This window comes from Littorina saxatilis, linkage group LG17 (genome assembly GCF_037325665.1).
Source record: "Littorina saxatilis isolate snail1 linkage group LG17, US_GU_Lsax_2.0, whole genome shotgun sequence".
Taxonomy (NCBI): Eukaryota; Metazoa; Mollusca; class Gastropoda; order Littorinimorpha; family Littorinidae; genus Littorina; species Littorina saxatilis.
Genome location: NC_090261.1, coordinates 11,467,585 through 11,486,952, shown reverse-complemented (window position 1 = coordinate 11,486,952; position 19,368 = coordinate 11,467,585). Strand labels below are relative to the sequence as shown.

The window sequence follows — 19,368 nt, the reverse complement described above, 5'->3', positions numbered from 1 at the left end:
ATGTGTGCAAGATCTGACGTGAGATAAGATCTTTCTTTCACTTGGACACATACCAACAATCTACAGCCTGCCTGCTTTCTGTGCAGATGGGAACTGTTTTGCTGAAATCATTTTGTAACTGACACCTATGTCAAACTGCGAAATGAATTCTGCACAGATATCCCACTCTGCTCAGAAAGCTATCACGCTGTTGATTTGTAGAATCTGTCCAAGTGGAAGGATGCTCCTGTCCCGTGTAAGAGCTTGAGCAGATCAGTGGTGGTTGACAAGATGGTTTACACGGGAATGACAGTACCTTTAAGGTCAGCCAGCCAGACTAAGTCAGTGACGTAGCTACATAGACAACAAGTGGCTTTTCAGGGGCGTTAGGTTTAGCAGGTTGCTGAGAAAGTGGGCGTGCCATGAGCAGTTCACCATGGTCAGTCAATGACCGTCTGCCATGGACAAAGGAGGAGTCTGGCAAGGTAGTGTCTTGGGGAGAGTGTTGTTCTGCTTGTCGATCCGAAGACTGATTCCGTGTACTCGCAGCGGGATGTTAGGCTAGCAGAGTACTGTGAACCCTGACCTACCTAGGGTCGGCGGGGGAACAGTCAATGACCAAGTTTCTTCTATCAACAAACCGTGAAATATATTGTAGAGTTATGATGTAGATAGCTTCAGCTTTGAAGTGAAAGGTCAATGTCCAAGTTCTGTCTTCGAACAAAACGGGAAATATATTGTAGAGTTTCGATGTTGATAGCTTCAGCTTTGAAGTGAAAGGTCAATGTCCAAGTTCTGTCTTCGAACAAAACGGGAAATATATTGTAGAGTTTCGATGTTGATAGCTTCAGCTTTGAAGTGAAAGGTCAATGTCCAAGTTCTGTCTTCCAACAAAACGGGAAATATATTGTAGAGTTTCGATGTTGATAGCTTCAGCTTTGACAGAATGAAAGGAGAAGGTTTGGCGACGATGAGCTACTGTATTTGTAATGGGATCTAATAAAACGATAAGTGGTATACAGGCATGAGACCAAGGGTAGGGCGGATGGTGGCGAGAGAGGTGAAGGGACGGGGAATGTTTACAGTGCCGTGTGCCGGGCTGTGAGCAGTGCCCACCAATGTTTAGCTCAGGCACCGTCGCGGCAGACGCGCCTTAGTTCTATGCAGGAAAATGCAGCGCGCTATTCTGGCCATCTGGCCAACTGTCGTCCTCATCTCTAAGGCAGACTGATACCAAGAGGTGTAAGTTACACCCGCCTTCAGGCTCAGGCATTTTCAAACGCTCGACTCAAGACTGTATACACATGTGAAGCCTTTCTGACACATCTGTATTCCTAGAGGGACTGAAAAGAAAGTTCAATAAGGATAACACAGATTTGCAAACAAGAGATGCAAGGGTAAGAACGTCGATTAGAAGAGAAATAGAACCGAGTGGAAAATGAGTTGAGATCATTTGCTGACTGAAAGAAAAAGTCACCTGGAAGGCAAGAAGAAGTTTCTGGAAAGGACTCCAGGACAACATTATTCAGCTGCTGTCAGAAACCTGTACAAAAGGGCCAAAATAGGGCAGGTGATGCAGCAGAAAAGACATAGGAACAGGAGCAGCTGCTGGTTTCATTGGCCAGATGACGAGGACAGGACAAGGGAACTACTACCTGTCGGGTCACTGACCTCATCGGCTCGTGCAGCATGCGCAGATATCTGTCCCTGCTTGTTGCTTTCACACGGGACGTCTGCAGCTACTTGTCCGTGCTTGCTGCTTTAACAACGGAGGGGAGGGTAGGGCTTGGGGAGGCCAGATTTTGAGGAGAAGAGGGGGGGGGGGGGGGGTCTGCAGAATGGTGCGGTTTTCTCTAGTCCTCATTTATTGTTTTTACCCCCTTGGGTGTTTGTTGCTTTTGCAGACAAGGCCAGATGAGTTGACTGGGTCTGTCTGTCGTAGTATCTTTTCCATTGCTGTTGCTTTTGTCTTACCCCCTACTCCGGATGTTTTTAACCTTATCGGTTGCTATCTCTCTCGAGCTGTTTTCTTGAGAAATAATGCACACAACTTCATGCACGCCAAAGCTGATAATGGCAGAGGTTATTGATAGACAGTCCGTGTCGCCATGCTCTCGAATGTAAGTATGCTCACAAAAAATAGCTATGCTCACAAACAGCACCAAGATGATAATCTGTATTATGGAACTACATGTCTGCACTGCAGGGACCTTGGACCAAAATATTTGCAGAGGGTGGAGTGATACCCAAGTAAGGATTACTTTTTCTCTTGTCGGCTTAAATTGTGAGCAAAATGTTGATGGCACCGAGTATAAGAGGGGGGTGGGGTGGTTGGGGACTCGATGCGCCGGGAGATATCTTGAGATCAGTAAAGACGAGACGGGGAAAGATACAGCAAGACGCGCGTTCTGGGTAGCATACACAGACAAACAAACAAGCCAAAAACCTGAAAAACAGAAAAACTGACAGACAGAGAGACCGACATGCAAAGCAGACGTCCAATGCCGCGCGCAGAGTTGCACAGAGCGAAATTAGCGTGTGTTACCATAGCCCTGGTTCACGTGCCGACCTTGCCGTTTGACAGTTGTCTAACCTACAGTGACACACTCTTGGCGTTTCTCCAACCCAACATCGCGATTGGAGCACTGGAGCGCTATTTGATGACGCTCACTGCGTTGGTTTGGCGTCATTTGTCTTCTGAATCTTGGCTGTGGGTTTTTTACTCTTCTGTTTTGTGTGTGACTGAGCCGGGTTACCATAGATTGTGTAAGTTGCCCTATGGTAGTGTGTGTGTTTTATGGACACTCTTGTGCTTGTGTTTGCACGGATACAGACTTTGTAGGCCAGGACAAAGTACTGTAGACGCTTTGCTTTTACAAACAAACAAATGAACAAACAAACAAGCAAGCAAACACAAAAGCAAAAAACAAACAAACAAGCAAGCAAACACAAAAGCAAAAAACAAACAAACAAAATCATATGTTCAAGATCCCTCCTTTCCCATGCAGACGATCGTGATGTTGCCACATGTCTGTCCGGGCTTTTACAAGATGGGAAAGCACCTTTGAAAAGTTCGAACAAATAATATTCTCAAGAAGGTAGTATTCGAACAATAGATAATGAAAGAATTAATAATGACATCTACCGAGTAGTTTATAATAATTTTTTTTTCTTCTTCAGTGTTTATGTTGCTGTCCTATTCATCCAATCTCTCTCTCTCTCTCTCTCTCTCTCTCTCTCTCTCTCTCTCTCTCTCTCTCTCTCTCTCTCTCTCTCTCTCTCTCTCTCTCTCTCTCTCTCTCTCTCTCTCTCTCTCTCTCTGTGTGTGTGTGTGTGTGTATGTGCGCAGTCTTTGCTTTCGTTTACAATTATTCTCTGTATATGTTCCAAGGACAGGTTGGAAGATTAGGCTAAGCCTAAAACCTTTATCCTTATGTAATAAAGTTCTGAGTTCTGAGTTCTCTCTCTGTCCAGTCCTCTCTCTCTCTGTCCAGTCCTCTCTCTCTCTCTCTCTCTCTCTCTCTCTTTCTCCCTCTCTCTCTCTCCCTTCCTTCATCCCTCCCTCCGACTTCAAGTAGTACGAGTGCACCTCTTAGTTCCCATGTCACGCCAAAGTTTAAAACACTCCACAACAGGTTTACACTCATGGCTCCAAATTGTCTATGCTTACCGTTTGAACACTAATAACTCATCAAGAGTCTGTTGGTCACACCCCTTTTAGTTTGTCTTTCTACTTCCTCTGCACCTTTATTGTTTTCTTTTTATTCTCTTTTTTTTCTCTCATGCAATCTGAGTTTGTCCCAGAGATCTCTCTTTACTCCAAATTGTCTATGCCTTACTGTTCCAACACTGGAAGAGTCTTCTGGCCACTCCCCTTTTATCATTCCACTTGTTCTTCACCATTAATTTATCTTTTCTTCACCTTCGTCCATTTCTTGTGCACTCTGTTTTTGCTCCAGATATATATTTTTACTCTAAATTGTCTATGCTTACTGTCCCAACACTGGTGACACACCGACAGTCTGCAGGTCACTCCCTTTTTATACTTCCACTTCTTCTTCGCCATTTATTTATATTTTTCCCCTTCTTCTTGTTTTCCTCATGCACTCTGACTTTACCCCGGAGATCTCTCTTTACTCCAAATGTCTATGCTTTCTGTCCCAACACTGGTAGCCTAATTCTTCAACAGTCTGCATGCTGGTCACTCCCCCTGACTCCTGCTACTTCTTCGCCATTATTTCCTCTTTTTCTTCTCCCTCTTCTTCTTTTTCTCATGCACTTGGATCTTGCCCAAGAGATCTCCCTTGCTTGCATTCCACTGAGGGAGGTCCGGTCCCTCCCCTGTCCGCTCGTTTATTCCCCACATGTAAACAAGCGGCGTTTAGCGCAGCCCCCCTGGCCGCTAAACACTCACCTGGACGGCTTGGGGCAACGGTCTGCTTCTGGACTGGCCAGCTATCCCGAGTAGAGGGCCAGCTAGGTGCAACATTAAAGCTGTTGTAGTTCCGTGGAGTATGCTTACACGGCAAAATTCCCTTGGAAGGAGAAGAAGTCAGCTCACAATGGAATCGTGGTGCAGAATTGAAACCATCATCTTACATTTATGCAAAGAGTGCTTTTTTCCCTCTCTTTGTCTGTCTCTCTTTGTCTCTCTCTCTCTTTCTCTCTCTCTCTCTCTCTCTCTCTCTCTCTCTCTCTCTCTCTCTCTCTCTCTCTCTCTCTCTCTCTCTCTGTCTCTCTCTCTCTTTTTATTGTACTAAGGCCACAGACCCACTCACAATAAAATTGGGACCAGTCAAACACACGGTTAGGGAGTTATTGGTGGATTAAAATTATACAAGGACTTATAGAGGAACATCTTAATGGTCAAAGGGAAATAACCATTCTCACTCAGTCACTGCCACCAACTGAGAAGGTTATTTCCCTTTGACGGGGGTGTTTTTCCTACCTCGTAGGAATTTCTTGTTATTTTTATATACACTGATTCTTTCGAATGCAGTGTATGTCCATGGGCATGGCACTTACAACGTTGTTGCGTCAGTGCAATCTACTCTATAATTCTTAACTCATGTCAAATGAACTTACATTTTTCATTTAAGCAATGTATTGTATGTAAATTGATGATATGTTCTTACTTTCATTTCTATTATAATCATGTAGCAGTAGTTTGTTTTCTTTACTTGCTTATTCTTTAGCAATTTTAGACTAGTCCCTCTTTAGGGCGAGGGCCAGATGTAAAAAAGCAGATCACTGCTTACTCTATTACCCTCGTAAAATAAAGAATTGTTCTTGTTCTTGTTCTTGTTCTCACTTTCTCTCTCTCTCTCTCTCTCTCTCTCTCTCTCTCTCTCTCTCTCTCTCTCTCTCTCTCTCTCTCTCTCTCCCCACCCCACCCCCACCCCTGGTTTGTATATGGGTCTGTGGCCTTAGTACAATAAACCATTCAGTGTTCAGATTATTACAATGTTAGTCCAAAGATGTCAAAACATCATTTCAAGTCTCTCGAATTAAAATACCTCAAGATCTCTAAACATCATTTTAAGTCTCTCGAATTAAAATACCTCAAGATCTCTTTATAAACTTTCTGGTAAACATACATTTATAAACGTAACCCCAAATGCATAATGTTATGAATCGCTGAAACTTTCAGTATTCACTATCAGGTTTGTTGAAAAATGTGATAAACTGCTCAGTGGAACAGATCTTGGCGTGTACACAAGCATGGACAGTTTTGTTAGCTTTACTTGTGAACGACAGTGTCTTTAACAAGTCTCCGAAGCATATGAAGAGACTGGAGATTCAGTCTCCGGTGTTTACCTGAAGACACACAGAGAAAAATGCACGTGCTGAGACAGTGCAAATGTCTTCACAAAGTCAGCAAAGTTCATACCTACTCAGAGGTCATGCCCAGTTTTTGAACTCTCTCTCTCTCTCTCTCTCTCTCTCTCTCTCTCTCTCTCTCTCTCTCTCTCTCTCTCTCTCTCTCTGTCTCTCTCTCTCTCTCTCTTTGACTCTCTCTCTCTCTCTCTCTCTCTCTCTCTCTCTCTCTCTCTCTCTCTCTCTCTGTTTGAGAGTGGGTGGATGTTTTTTATATTTAGTCAAGTTTTGACTAAATATTTTAACATCGAGGGGGAATCGAAACGAGGGTCGTGGTGTATGTGCGTATGTGTGTGCGTGCGTGCGTGCGTGCGTGTGTGTGTGTGTGTGTGTAGAGCGATTCAGACTAAACTACTGGACCGATCTTTATGAAATTTGACATGAGAGTTCCTGGGTATGAAATCCCCGAACGTTTTTTTCATTTTTTTGATAAATGTCTCTGATGACGTCATATCCGGCTTTTCGTGAAAGTTGAGGCGGCACTGTCACGCCCTCATTTTTCAACCAAATTGGTTGAAATTTTGGTCAAGTACTCTTCAACGAAGCCCGGGGTTCGGTATTGCATTTCAGCTTGGTGGCTTAAAAATTAATTAATGACTTTGGTCATTAAAAATCTGAAAATTGTAAAAAAAAATAAAAATTTATAAAACGATCCAAATTTACGTTTATCTTATTCTCCATCATTTGCTGATTCCAAAAACATATAAATATGTTATATTCGGATTAAAAACAAGCTCTGAAAATTAAATATATAAAAATTATTATCAAATTTTTTTTTTCGAAATCAATTTAAAAACACTTTCATCTTATTCCTTGTCGGTTCCTGATTCCAAAAATATATAGATATGATATGTTTGGATTAAAAACACGCTCAGAAAGTTAAAACAAAGAGAGGTACAGAAAAGCGTGCTATCCTTCTCAGCGCAACGAATACCCCGCTCTTCTTGTCAATTCCACGTGTTTTGTGAGTTCGACAGCTACTTGACTAAATATTGTATTTTCGCCTTACGCGACTTGTTTTTTATTTGCCACGGTATGCCAAGGGTATCAACTTTAGTATAGAACATTACGGGATTGATGCTGTTGCTTGTGTCAATCAAGCAGGCCGGTTTATTTGCATTAACAAAACCAAATTATATCGCCTTTAAAACCCTGTTGTGTGACATACAACTGAGATTTGAGGGGAGGTAGGCACAGATAGACAGCGCCTAGCATGAGAATGGAATGTATTTAGCATGAAGGGGTCGTCGTAAGTCTGGACGAAATTCAGAATAAGAAGAAGAAACAAGTCGCGTAAGGCGAAAATACAACATTTAGTCAAGTAGCTGTCGAACTCACAGAATGAAACTGAACGCACTGCATTTTTTCACAATGACAGTAGTCCGCCGCTCGTGCAAAACGCAGTGAAACTGACGAGCCTGTTTAGCGCGGTAGTGGTTTCGCTGAGCTGCATAGTACTCTTTTCTGTACCTCTCTTTGTTTTAACTTTCTGAGCGTGTTTTTAATCCAAACATATCATATCTATATGTTTTTGGAATCAGGAACCGACAAGGAATAAGATGAAATTGTTTTTAAATCGATTTCGGAAATTTGATTTTGATCATAGTTTTTATATTTTTAATTTTCAGAGCTTGTTTTTAATCCGAATATAACATATGTATATGTTTTTGAAATCAAGAAATGATGAAGAATAAGATGAACGTAAATTTGGATCGTTTTATTAAAAAAAAAAATTATTACAATTTTCAGATGACCAAAGTCATTAATTAATTTTTAAGCCACCAAGCTGAAATGCAATACCGAAGTCCGGCCTTCGTCGAAGATTGCTTGGCCAAAATTTCAATCAATTTGATTGAAAAATGAGGGTGTGACAGTGCCGCCTCAACTTTAAAAAAAAGCCGGATATGACGTCATCAAAGACGTTTAAAAAAATTGAAAAAATGTCTGGGGATATTATACCCAGAAACTCTCATGTAAAGTTTCATAAAGATCGGTCCAGTAGTTTACTCTGAATCGCTCTACACACACACACACACACACACACAGATAGACAGACACACACACACACACACACACACATACACACATACACACACACACACACACACACACACACACACACATACACCACGACCCTCGTCTCGATTCCCCCCTCTACGTTAAAACATTTAGTCAAAACTTGACTAAATGTAACAAGTCGCGTAAGGCGAAAATACAATATTTAGTCAAGTAGCTGTCGAACTCACAGAATGAAACTGAACGCAATGCCATTTTTCAGCAAGACCGAAAACTCGTAGCATCGTCAGTCCACCGCTCATGGCAAAGGCAGTGAAATTGACAAGAAGAGCGGGGTAGTAGTTGCGCTAAGAAGGATAGCACGCTTTTCTGTACCTCTCTTTGTTTTAACTTTCTGAGCGTGTTTTTAATCCAAACATATCATATCTATATGTTTTTGGAATCAGGAACCGACAAGGAATAAGATGAAAGTGTTTTTAAATTGATTTCGACAATTTAATTTTGATAATAATTTTTATATATTTAATTTTCAGAGCTTGTTTTTAATCCAAATATAACATATTTATATGTTTTTGGAATCAGCAAATGATGGAGAATAAGATAAATGTAAATTTGGATCGTTTTATAAATTTTTATTTTTTTTTACAATTTTCAGATTTTTAATGACCAAAGTCATTAATTAATTTTTAAGCCACCAAGCTGAAATGCAATACCGAAGTCCGGGCTTCGTCGAAGATTACTTGACCAAAATTTGAACCAATTTGGTTAAAAAATGAGGGCGTGACAGTGCCGCCTCAACTTTCACGAAAAGCCGGATATGACGTCATCAAAGACATTTATCAAAAAAATGAAAAAAACGTTCGGGGATTTCATACCCAGGAACTCTCATGTCAAATTTCATAAAGATCGGTCCAGTAGTTTAGTCTGAATCGCTCTACACACACACACAGACACACAGACACACGCACATACACCACGACCCTCGTTTCGATTCCCCCTCGATGTTAAAATATTTAGTCAAAACTTGACTAAATGTAAAAAGGAAAATGGGAAGGAGAAGGTGGAGGAGAATGTAACAAGCAAGAAGAAGAAACGGACGAATATGTCACTGGGTGGCGCCAATCTTACGCCGGTGTATCTTTAGTGCCAAGGCGACACTGTCTCATGTCGTAATAGTTTAAAAAGGAGAAGCAAAAAAACAGAGAACACTTCAACCCAACAAAACTCAGTCAGTACTGAAACACCCCAATTGCCTTATGCTTCAAACTACTAAACAGCATGTTGTCATGTGTTTCAGACTCGCGAGGACTCGGGGTGGCTGGAGAAGCTAGTGGACTGGAGGGGCGAGGCAGCCGATGGCCGTGCGTCGGTCAACACTGACCAGGCCCTGCTGGACTTCAGCAAGTGGATCAAGGCCAAGCACAAGGAACTGCCAAAGTTTGACCACGCCATGCTCTTCTCTGGGTAGGTCCCGTGTGGAAGGGACACAGCGAGTGAGGGGGGGGGGGGGGGATGGTGCGAGAGAGCGGTGGAGAGGTTACTTAAAGGCATATGTACGCGCTCCCGTGTTTACAAAGTGTAGTTTGCTCATAATCGATGTCAAACGCACCATAAGACCATGTAATGACGATATGTCGCCATGCGCGGACCATATACATGCATTACAGCTTGTTTTAGAGTCTCAAAAACTTTGGATGTAAACAAAGACGCGGAGTTATTTCCCTTGCGTCAACGCTACCTCTGTTGGCAAATCTATAAATAGGACGATCCAGATCAAAATGAAAATTAACATATCTCAACATTGAAGGGGTCCTAGACCACAATATTTTGCAGGGAACTTAATTTAGCATGTCTCCAGCTGTTGGTAAAGCAATTAGCGTGTATAGTCATCGAGTACATATGGCTTTAACAAAGGGGGAAAACGACAGTGTTGGGGGGGAACCGGGTGAGAGAGAGAGCGCTGGGCAAAGGCCGATTAGTTTTTTGCATTTCACTGTCAGCTGAACATTATTTATGTAATTCATGTAAGCTTATTTCTGATTTTGACTCTGTTACTTTTGTCTCTTTTGCAGTTACCAGCTCACAAACAGGCATGGCGTACCCTTCGGTAAGTCTCAAAGTTTCTGTTCTTATAACAATTATGAAGGGTTATGTGTAAGAACAGATACTTGCACGAAAGTATGTTTGAGTTTTAAACTTCGTTTTGTCAGTGTTGAGAATAGTGTTAATTGTACAGAAGTTGTTTCTATACCACGTGCGTTGTTCATTACAAGCATCGGAGGGCATGTTCTCTTTAACAATGTAAGGAACTTTGTGCAGACTGTAAGTACACACTATCAATATTAGAACAAAATGGAAAATGTCCCGTTTTGTGTATGGTTAAGGAAGCTGTTTATTTGTTTTTCAAGCTGGCAAAGCCTACCTGAACGCAATTTGCGACGTGGAGCATGGAAACGCTGTGTCCATTGTGGCTGACAGGGGAGACTTCCAGTGTGTCAAGGTCGCCACACATGAATTGGCTCACAGGTAAGAAAAACATGTGGGTTTTTTTTTCTCAGTGATGGCTTTATTTAGGGGACTGAACGCTTGATTTACACAAAAACAAAAAGTTACATTGGGATTGTTGAACTTGGAATGGGTCCACGATAGCTCATGAGAACCGTGAAATAGAGAAACGACACGATGTACTTGGATTGGGTTCACGATAGCTCATGAGTACCATCAACTGTTGATATACAAAATATGAACTTTGAATAGGGTGCTCAATAGCTCACGGGTACCCTCAACTGTTGATACGGTAAAATGTTAAGTTTTATTTCGAAACATTGACGGCAAGAGAAAAGAAGCAAAAAACACCAACAATTTACGGTAACCGAGTTCAACAGAATGTTTTTGTCAAAAGAATTGAAACGTTAAATGAAATGTGATTAGTGAATACTGAATAGACTTTAAATTTCAACAGATCTCAAGCGTTACATCGAAATGTGATTGCTTAATACACAAGTGTTTGCCTCATTTCTTGCAGCCTTGGATCAGTCCATGATGGGGACCCTGGTTTCGAGAACTGCCCTTACGACTCCAATTACGTCATGGCACGTGTCTTCAGCAACGAACTGGACACACTGAGAAACGCTTTCTACTTCTCTCGTTGTTCGATTAAACAGATGAAAAAACTGCTCAGGTGAGATAATCAACTTATTTTGTCTTTGCTGTTTATTTGGCATACTTAACTTTGTTCAAGGCATCAAGTTACCGGCACGGTTGGCCTGGTGGTAAGGCGTCCGCCCCGTGATCGGGAGGTCCTGGGTTCGAACCCCGGCCGGGTCATACCTAAGACTTTAAAATTGGCAATCTAGTGGCTGCTCCGCCTGGCGTCTGGCATTATGGGGTTAGTGCTAGGACTGGTTGGTCAGGTGTCAAAACAATGTGACTGGGTGAGACATGAAGCCTGTGCTGCGACTTCTGTCTTGTGTGTGGCGCACGTTATATGTCAAAGCAGCACCGCCCTAATATGGTCCTTCGTGGTCGGCTGGGCGTTAAGCAAACAAACAAACAAAAGGCATCAAGTTTATGTCAATTCCTGTGTGTGTGTGTGTGTGTGTGTGTGTGTGTGTGTGTGTGTGTGTGTGTGTGTGTGTGTGTGCGTGTGAGTGTGTGTGTGTGCGTGTGCGTGTGCGTGTGCATTTTGGAGTCTTGCTTGTGCATGTAGGCACAGACAGAGAATTTGTATGTCTCTGGTGATGGCTACATATGCTGAAGTGTGATATACTTATATATTTCTTGCTAGCAAGCAATTAAACTTTCGTATACTTGAATTGAACAACAGCAACTGAACGTGTTTAATTCAACCCTGTCCTAATTTACTAGGTCCAAGAAAGCGGCGTGTGTACGCGATAATCCTACAGTATTCTACAAGTACGACTTGCACAGAATGCCGCCTGGCAAGATTATCTCCCCTGACCAACACTGTCAACGAATCTACGGGTCAAAATCCACTTTCTGCAATGTGAGTCTTTCAACTGTGTTTACCTCCCTTCAGCTTTGCCGGAAATTATCCTGTTTTCTTCGTTTTCCCTTCTCTTTGAAGTGTTTACTGTACTCTACAGTCAGTATCTTGTAGTGCTAATGTGTAGGTGTAACTACTCAAATGTATCTGCATGTGACTCCACCTGACCTTTATTTTGCAACAACACACACACACACACACACACACACACACACACACACACACACACACACACACACAACACAACACACACACACACACACACACAAACACTTACACACACACACACAACACAACACACACACACACACACACACACACACACACACATACACATACATACACACACACAACACAACACAACACACACACACACACACACACACAACACAACACACACACACACACATACACACACATACACACAACACAACACACACACACACACACACACACACACACACACACACACACACACACAACAACACACACACACACACACACACATACACACACATACAAACACAACACAACACAACACAACACACACACACACACACACACACACACACACACACACACATACACACACACAAATGGGCTATCATACAGGTTTTGTTAGAGCTAATGCATCTAATGTTGTGTCTTTTCAAACATGTTTGCTTAAATTTTTTGTGCAATATTTTAACGTGCATGTATTTTTTTATTTCAGGAAAATGAGATGAAGGTAAAGATGTGTGGACAGTTGTGGTGCCGGGATCCGAACCAGAACAACGCGTGTCGAACAAACTCATATCTAACCGCCCTTCCTGGAACCCCATGCAGTCAGGACAAGGTAATGCACCAGTCGCACCTGTAACAGACATGATTTTTTTAAAACTAAATTTGCGATTTTCTGTGAATTTCAAAGCCCTGGCTGAAGTTTTGTTGTTGTTGCGTTTTTCGTAGTACAAGTTCGCACTAAATAGGAGGCATAAGTCACAGCTTAGTTCAGTATTTGTAGTTTCTGTTGGGGCGGGGATGTAGCTCAGTCGGTAGCGCGCTGGATTTGTATCCAGTTGGCCGCTGTCAGCGTGAGTTCGTCCCCACGTTTGGCGAGAGATTTATTTCTCAGAGTCAACTTTCTGTGCAGACTCTCCTCGGTGTCCGAACACCCCCGTGTGTACACGCAAGCACAAGACCAAGTGCGCACGAAAAAGATCCTGTAATCCATGTCAGAGTTCGGTGGGTTATAGAAACACGAAAATACCCAGCATGCTTCCTCCGAAAACGGCGTATGGCTGCCTGAATGGCGGGGTGAAACACGGTCATACACGTAAAATTCCACTCGTGCAAAAAAAGAACACGGGTGTACGTGGGAGTTTCGGCCCACGAACGCAGAAGAAGAGAAGAAGAAGTAGTTTCTGTTAAAAAAAAAATTAAAAAAAGAGATTTCACAATCCCTTGTCTGGGGTAGTTTTCTGTTTGATATGTGAAGACAAAACTTTAGGCAAATGCATGGATGAGCACAAGAATACATTACATTTCTTTCTTCAGACGCGTGTTGGTAAAATATGTAAATTTACCCCAAAACTATGAAGACAGCAAACTTGAAAGGTTTCACAACACAAGGTGGTGTAATTCATGACATTTTTATATCAGTACACTATAAATATGAATTAGTTGTCTTGTTTACGTCAACAATTGATCAATAAAACTACCAACTCTGTGTTAGTATTTGTTTAAGACAATAATTCCAGCACAATGTACCTTCTGACGCAATACACGGGCAGTGAATATTTCCTCTTCACTCTCTTTACAGATCTGTCACCTGGGCGAATGCCTCAGTAGGTCAGACATCGCGGAGAGGATGCTAAGATCTGAAAAACGCCGACAACGTTCTAGAGAACGCCAGTCATCCTCCTCCTCTTCTTCCTCCTCCTTAACCTCTGACCACCAACGTTCCACGGCTTCATCGTCACGGGCTGTGGTTCCAGGCAGCTCACAGTCACGCTTGACTGGAGGGGATATGGACAACACGATACCTACGGTACCTCAGTCTTTCATCAGGGGTCGAGTCGCAAGACCAAGCAGAGCTAGGAGACTTCAGCTTCAGAAGGAGAGAGAGCAGAGAAGGAAACACAAGTCTCGCTCCGGGCGTAGGAGAACCCGACCTAGGAACAAGTCTAGGCGGAAAGGTAAGAGAGTTTACAAGGATCTCTAAAGGTACAGTCCTTCTCGAGAAAGCCAACATGTTCACCACCATAGGCTTTTACACGGGATGAGAGAGCATCTTTCAACTTAAACACGTGCCACATATCACAAGTCTGGCTGTTTATGCGCAGATTAGGAATAGACGAATTACGGAAGTAACTCTGTCGCGTTTTTATGGGTTGTGGAAGAGTTGCTTTTCCTTGCTTTTCCAAAGAAACACTGGGGCAAGCTACACGTGACATTGTAGACTTGCCTAAGTGTTTCTATGGAAACAAGGGAAAGCAACTCTCACCACAACCGATACAAACTTGACAGAGTTATTTCCGAACATCGTCTGTTTTGTGTTGCATTCATTTCGTCAGTGACGTCTATGAGCAATCTGCTAAATTAATTTCAGCAAAATGTGCTGCTATTCACAGAATGCAGCGACACTATTGATTTTGTGTATATGTCCAAGTGAAAGGATGCTCTTATATTCTATGTGAAGCCATGACAGATGTGTGGCGCTGAAAATGAGTGTGTTCTGTGGGAAGGACGATACCTTTAAAGATTTGTGTTGGTGTTAGTTGGTTGAGTTCAGTTTCTCTTCGGGTTTGTTCGGGTTTGGTTTGCTTTTGTTCGTTTATTTTCTTTTTGTTAAGTTGTTTGGTTTGGATTTTGGTTAAGTTTGGTTTAATAAATCGAAGGAGAACACGACCAAAAAAAAAAAGTCTAAACAGAAAGAATAAGAATAAGAATAAGAATAAGAATACTTTATTATCTCATAGAGAAATTCAGGCGTGGTACATAACAATAATACAGACAGGACATTGTTTTTACATAAGACATATAGCACTATATAACAGGGCAGGTTATAAACACACCTCCCACAAGATTCCAAGAATTTCTTAAGAAACATGTGTTATATGTTTCCCAATCAATAATAGTAACAAGAGGCGAAGCCTTCACGGCTCACGTAAGAAATCGACAAACAGTAACACAAACTCAATCACTCCGTCACACATACACACACACAGTAAGCATACCGTCGCGATATAACCTTGAACGGTTGAAAACGACGTTAAACACCAAATAAAGAAAGAAAGAAACAGTAAGCATAAGTGATACGGTGCAAGACTGCGAGACACTAGATCTAGATCTGTCTGTCTGTAGCCTACTTTTTATATTTAGTCAAGTTTTGACTAAATATTTTAACATCGAGGGGGAATCGAAACGAGGGTCGTGGTGTATGTGCGTCTGTCTGTCTGTGTGTGTGTGTAGAGCGATTCAGACTAAACTACTGGACCGATCTTTATGAAATTTGACATGAGAGTTCCTGGGTATGAAATCCCCGAACGTTTTTTTCATTTTTTTGATAAATGTCTTTGATGACGTCATATCCGGCTTTTCGTGAAAGTTGAGGCGGCACTGTCACGCCCTCATTTTTCAACCAAATTGGTTGAAATTTTGGTCAAGTACTCTTCGACGAAGCCCGGGGTTCGGTATTGCATTTCAGCTTGGTGGCTTAAAAATTAATTAATGACTTTGGTCATTAAAAATCAGAAAATTGTAAAAAAAATTAAAAATTTATAAAACGATCCAAATTTACGTTTATCTTATTCTCCATCATTTGCTGATTCAAAAAACATATAAATATGTTATATTCGGATTAAAAACAAGCTCTGAAAATTAAATATATAAAAATTATTATCAAAATTTTTTTTTCGAAATCAATTTAAAAACACTTTCATCTTATTCCTTGTCGGTTCCTGATTCCAAAAATATATAGATATGATATGTTTGGATTAAAAACACGCTCAGAAAGTTAAGACGAAGAGAGGTACAGAAAAGCGTGCTATCCTTCTCAGCGCAACGAATACCCCGCTCTTCTTGTCAATTCCACGTGCACTGCCTTTGCCACGGGCGGTGGAGTGACGATGCTACGAGTATACGGTCTTGCTGCGTTGCGTTGCGTTCAGTTTCATTCTGTGAGTTCGACAGCTACTTGACTAAATATTGTATTTTTGCCTTACGCGACTTGTTAGTACTTACTGCGCTTTCAGTCGACAGCGCTTCCTCGCGCAGACACTGGAAACACGCTGTGCAGATTAACCTGTAGGAAATCTCCTTTGGTATCTTCTTTATCTATTTTTCTGGAGCTACGAAACCGAACAATGTGAAATCAGGAGTCGTCTTCTTCGAATCGGCGAACTGCAGCTCGGTGATAACTGTATCGATACCACAATCCTTCACGCGATCTGACCTAACCTTGACCCCTGACCTGGTCTACATACCTCACACGACACAAATCAGTCAGCTGTTTTTACCCCCCCCCCCCCCCCAAAAAAAAAACCCACCACCCGTTTTCTTTGGATACACACTTTAACTACATACGTGCCAACGAAATGTTGATCATTGCTTCAATATTTTGAAGCTGTTGCTTGGATAATAACCAGGTAAAATTAGTATTTCGGTGTTTAGTCAAATGTTAAAGTTTCTATCACATACACACACACACACACACACACACACACGCACAGACAGACAAAGTTTATCATCGCATAGGCTACACTTACGTGAGCCAAAAAGGAAGACATTCTTGCGACTTGTAAATACCTGTAAATGAAAGGCACTTTGACATTTTGCTTTTGGTTACATTTTGCTTTGGGCGGGTAAAAAACGGTCATGAGCATCCCAAAAATACACTCGTGCAAAACACGAACATACGTGGTGCTTGCAGCACAGGAACGCAGAAGAAGAAGAAGAAAAAAACTTTGTTTTGTAAAGATATATGTATAATGATATAAATATAGATATAAAGATACAACGATTTAACAGACATGAAATTGTGTACCCTTTGCCTTCACAAAGCTATTACTTGAATTTACAGGTCGCTGTAAGGCCGACCAGCCTGACAAGAACGTGGACTACTGCCGTGGCATCATCCGTGTCAACCCCCATGTTTGTAAACGTCGGGACATTAGGAACTACTGCTGTCGTACCTGTGCCTTCAGACGTTGAACATCCCACGTCGTCGGTCATATTGATACGCTTAGTTTTGGCTGAACCGGCCAGTATTGCAAGTATTTTAAGCCATTAAAAGTGTAGTGTGTCTGTGGAATGTCTGTTGCACTGACTCTTTCAAGATGCCAATAATTGATATTCTTTGACACACCAGTAGATAGCGTTTAGCTTTCAGCCACAACAACAAAATACTGATCTCAGGCCATCAACCGACTAAACGGTTACAGCTGCCACTTGTGTCACCTTGCGTCACCTTGACGTCATCACCACGTTTGAGAGACATACATATGTACACACTTTACAACTGTTAAAGTGGGTCGTAGTGACAGCGTGGTACTTTTATACAAAAACAATTGTGCAACTGTGCAGAGTATAAAAGCCGTTGTGGAAGCCAGAAACAAGGCATTCTGCTGATTGGAGCCTGGAAGAGTTGCGTGCACAGGGATGCTGCTAGGATTAATTCACTACGGCAGATTTGAAGAAGGGCCAAAGAGAATGTCGGCAAATTTTGAAAGTTGAAGGCAGTCCTTGGCATCACCTGTCTCCAAACAATGTCGGCAGGTCTGCCAAATGGATGGCAAAATTCTCGGCGATTTCACAGAAATTTGGTCATTTTGATGATGCCAAACGACATCCCTGCATGCAGAATTATGGATGTGATGGACATGAGACTCACATGAAAGAAGCCGGAGTGGGTTGTTTGTGTCTGCACCATTCAGATCTGCATCCGCTGCAGATCGTCAGGATGTGCCTCTTCACGACGAAGACCATGCTTGTTGTACATAGAGAAGAGCAAGGGAACTTTAGGAACTTGTTGTGCTGACTACATTTCAAGACTTCACGGGAAATCACTTACCTTATCAAAGAAAATGATTAATCAAAGTATGAATATTTGTCAGCTGATGTACATACTAATTGTAGGTCTACTTTTCAAGACTTCACGAGAAATCACTTACCTTATCAAAGAAAATGATTAATCAAAGTATGAATATTTGTCAGCTGATGTACATACTAATTGTAGGTCTACATTTCAAGACTTCACGGGAAATCACTTACCTTATCAAAGAAAATGATTAATCAAAGTATGAATATTTGTCAGCTGATGTACATACTAATTGTAGGTCTACATTTCAAGACTTCACGAGATACCATGATATACCCAAGCATGATCAATGATAAAACATTGTAGGCTATATATATTTGATTGCCGATGTACATATTAATTGTAGATTGTATACATTTTAAGACACCCCGGGATATCATAATATACCCAAGCATGATCAATAATAAAACATTGTATATATATTTGATTCCCGATGTACATATTAATTGCAGATTTACATAGTGCAAGCGTGCTGTAATTGGGGCCCGTCGACTCACCTCATAACGGAATCTCCAGAAAAACAGCAGTTTCAAGGGAAAACACTTGTGACTGATAGTTGTATTCCTGACTTCTATCAAAAAGGACTCAAGTTTGAGAACAACTCTATTGTTCTGCCTGCACTGCCTCTTTGTGTCTTCTCAGTGATTTGAGTGTTTGTAAAAGAATAGCTGTCTTCTGGAAACGAACATATATCGTCTGGAAAAGAAGAGCAGCTGTCATCTAAAATAGAATGGCTGTCGGCGGGCGAAGTGGCGCGGCGGTAAGACGTCGGCCTCCTAATCGGGAGGTCGTGAGTCGAATCCCGGTCGCTGCCGCCTGGTGGGTTAAGAGTAGAGATTTTTCCGATCTCCCAGGTCAACTTATGTGCAGACCTGCTAGTGACTTAACCCCCTTCGTGTGTACACGCCGCGCACGGAAAAGATCCTGTAATCCATGTCGGGAGTTTGGTGGGTTATGGAAAGACGAAAATACCCAGCATGCCAACCCAACGAAAGCGGAGTGAAGCTGGCTATGCTGAGTATGGTGTGGGGAACCCAAATGGGCAAACGAGCTCACACGTCACCAGAATTTCTGGAACGCTGAAGAAGAAGAAGAATGGCTGTCATTCGGAAACGAACTGGGGCGGGGATGTAGCTCAGTCGGTAGCGCGCTGGATTTGTATCCAGTTGGCCGCTGTCAGCGTGAGTTCGTCCCCACGTTCGGCGAGAGATTTATTTCTCAGAGTCAACTTTGTGTGCAGACTCTCCTCGGTGTCCGAACACCCCCGGCCCCGTGTGTACACGCAAGCACAAGACCAAGTGCGCACGAAAAAGACCCTGTAATCCACGTCAGAGTTCGGTGGGTTATAGAAACACGAAAATACCCAGCATGCTTCCTCCGAAAACAGCGTATGGCTGCCTAAATGGCGGGG

The 19,368-nt window shown here is 42.1% G+C and overlaps 1 protein-coding gene and 1 long non-coding RNA gene across 2 annotated transcripts in view; both read left to right on the top strand.

Annotated features, from left to right (window-relative positions):
• The window catches only part of LOC138952676 (A disintegrin and metalloproteinase with thrombospondin motifs 19-like), a 54,102-nt gene extending 41,365 nt beyond the window's left edge, over positions 1-12,737 (top strand). The window contains exons 6-11 of the mRNA XM_070324375.1: positions 9,170-9,336; positions 9,945-9,979; positions 10,281-10,398; positions 10,898-11,053; positions 11,740-11,878; positions 12,591-12,737. Coding sequence (XP_070180476.1) covers positions 9,170-9,336; positions 9,945-9,979; positions 10,281-10,398; positions 10,898-11,053; positions 11,740-11,878; positions 12,591-12,737 — 762 coding nt within the window. The remainder of the gene's footprint in view (positions 1-9,169; positions 9,337-9,944; positions 9,980-10,280; positions 10,399-10,897; positions 11,054-11,739; positions 11,879-12,590) is intronic.
• A 957-nt stretch (positions 12,738-13,694) lies between these two features.
• LOC138952586 (uncharacterized) overlaps positions 13,695-19,368 on the top strand; it is a 7,891-nt gene continuing 2,217 nt past the window's right edge. The window contains exons 1-2 of the long non-coding RNA XR_011451393.1: positions 13,695-14,055; positions 16,941-19,368. The exon at positions 16,941-19,368 is cut by the window's right edge and continues 2,217 nt beyond it. This is a non-coding gene — a long non-coding RNA (uncharacterized lncRNA). The remainder of the gene's footprint in view (positions 14,056-16,940) is intronic.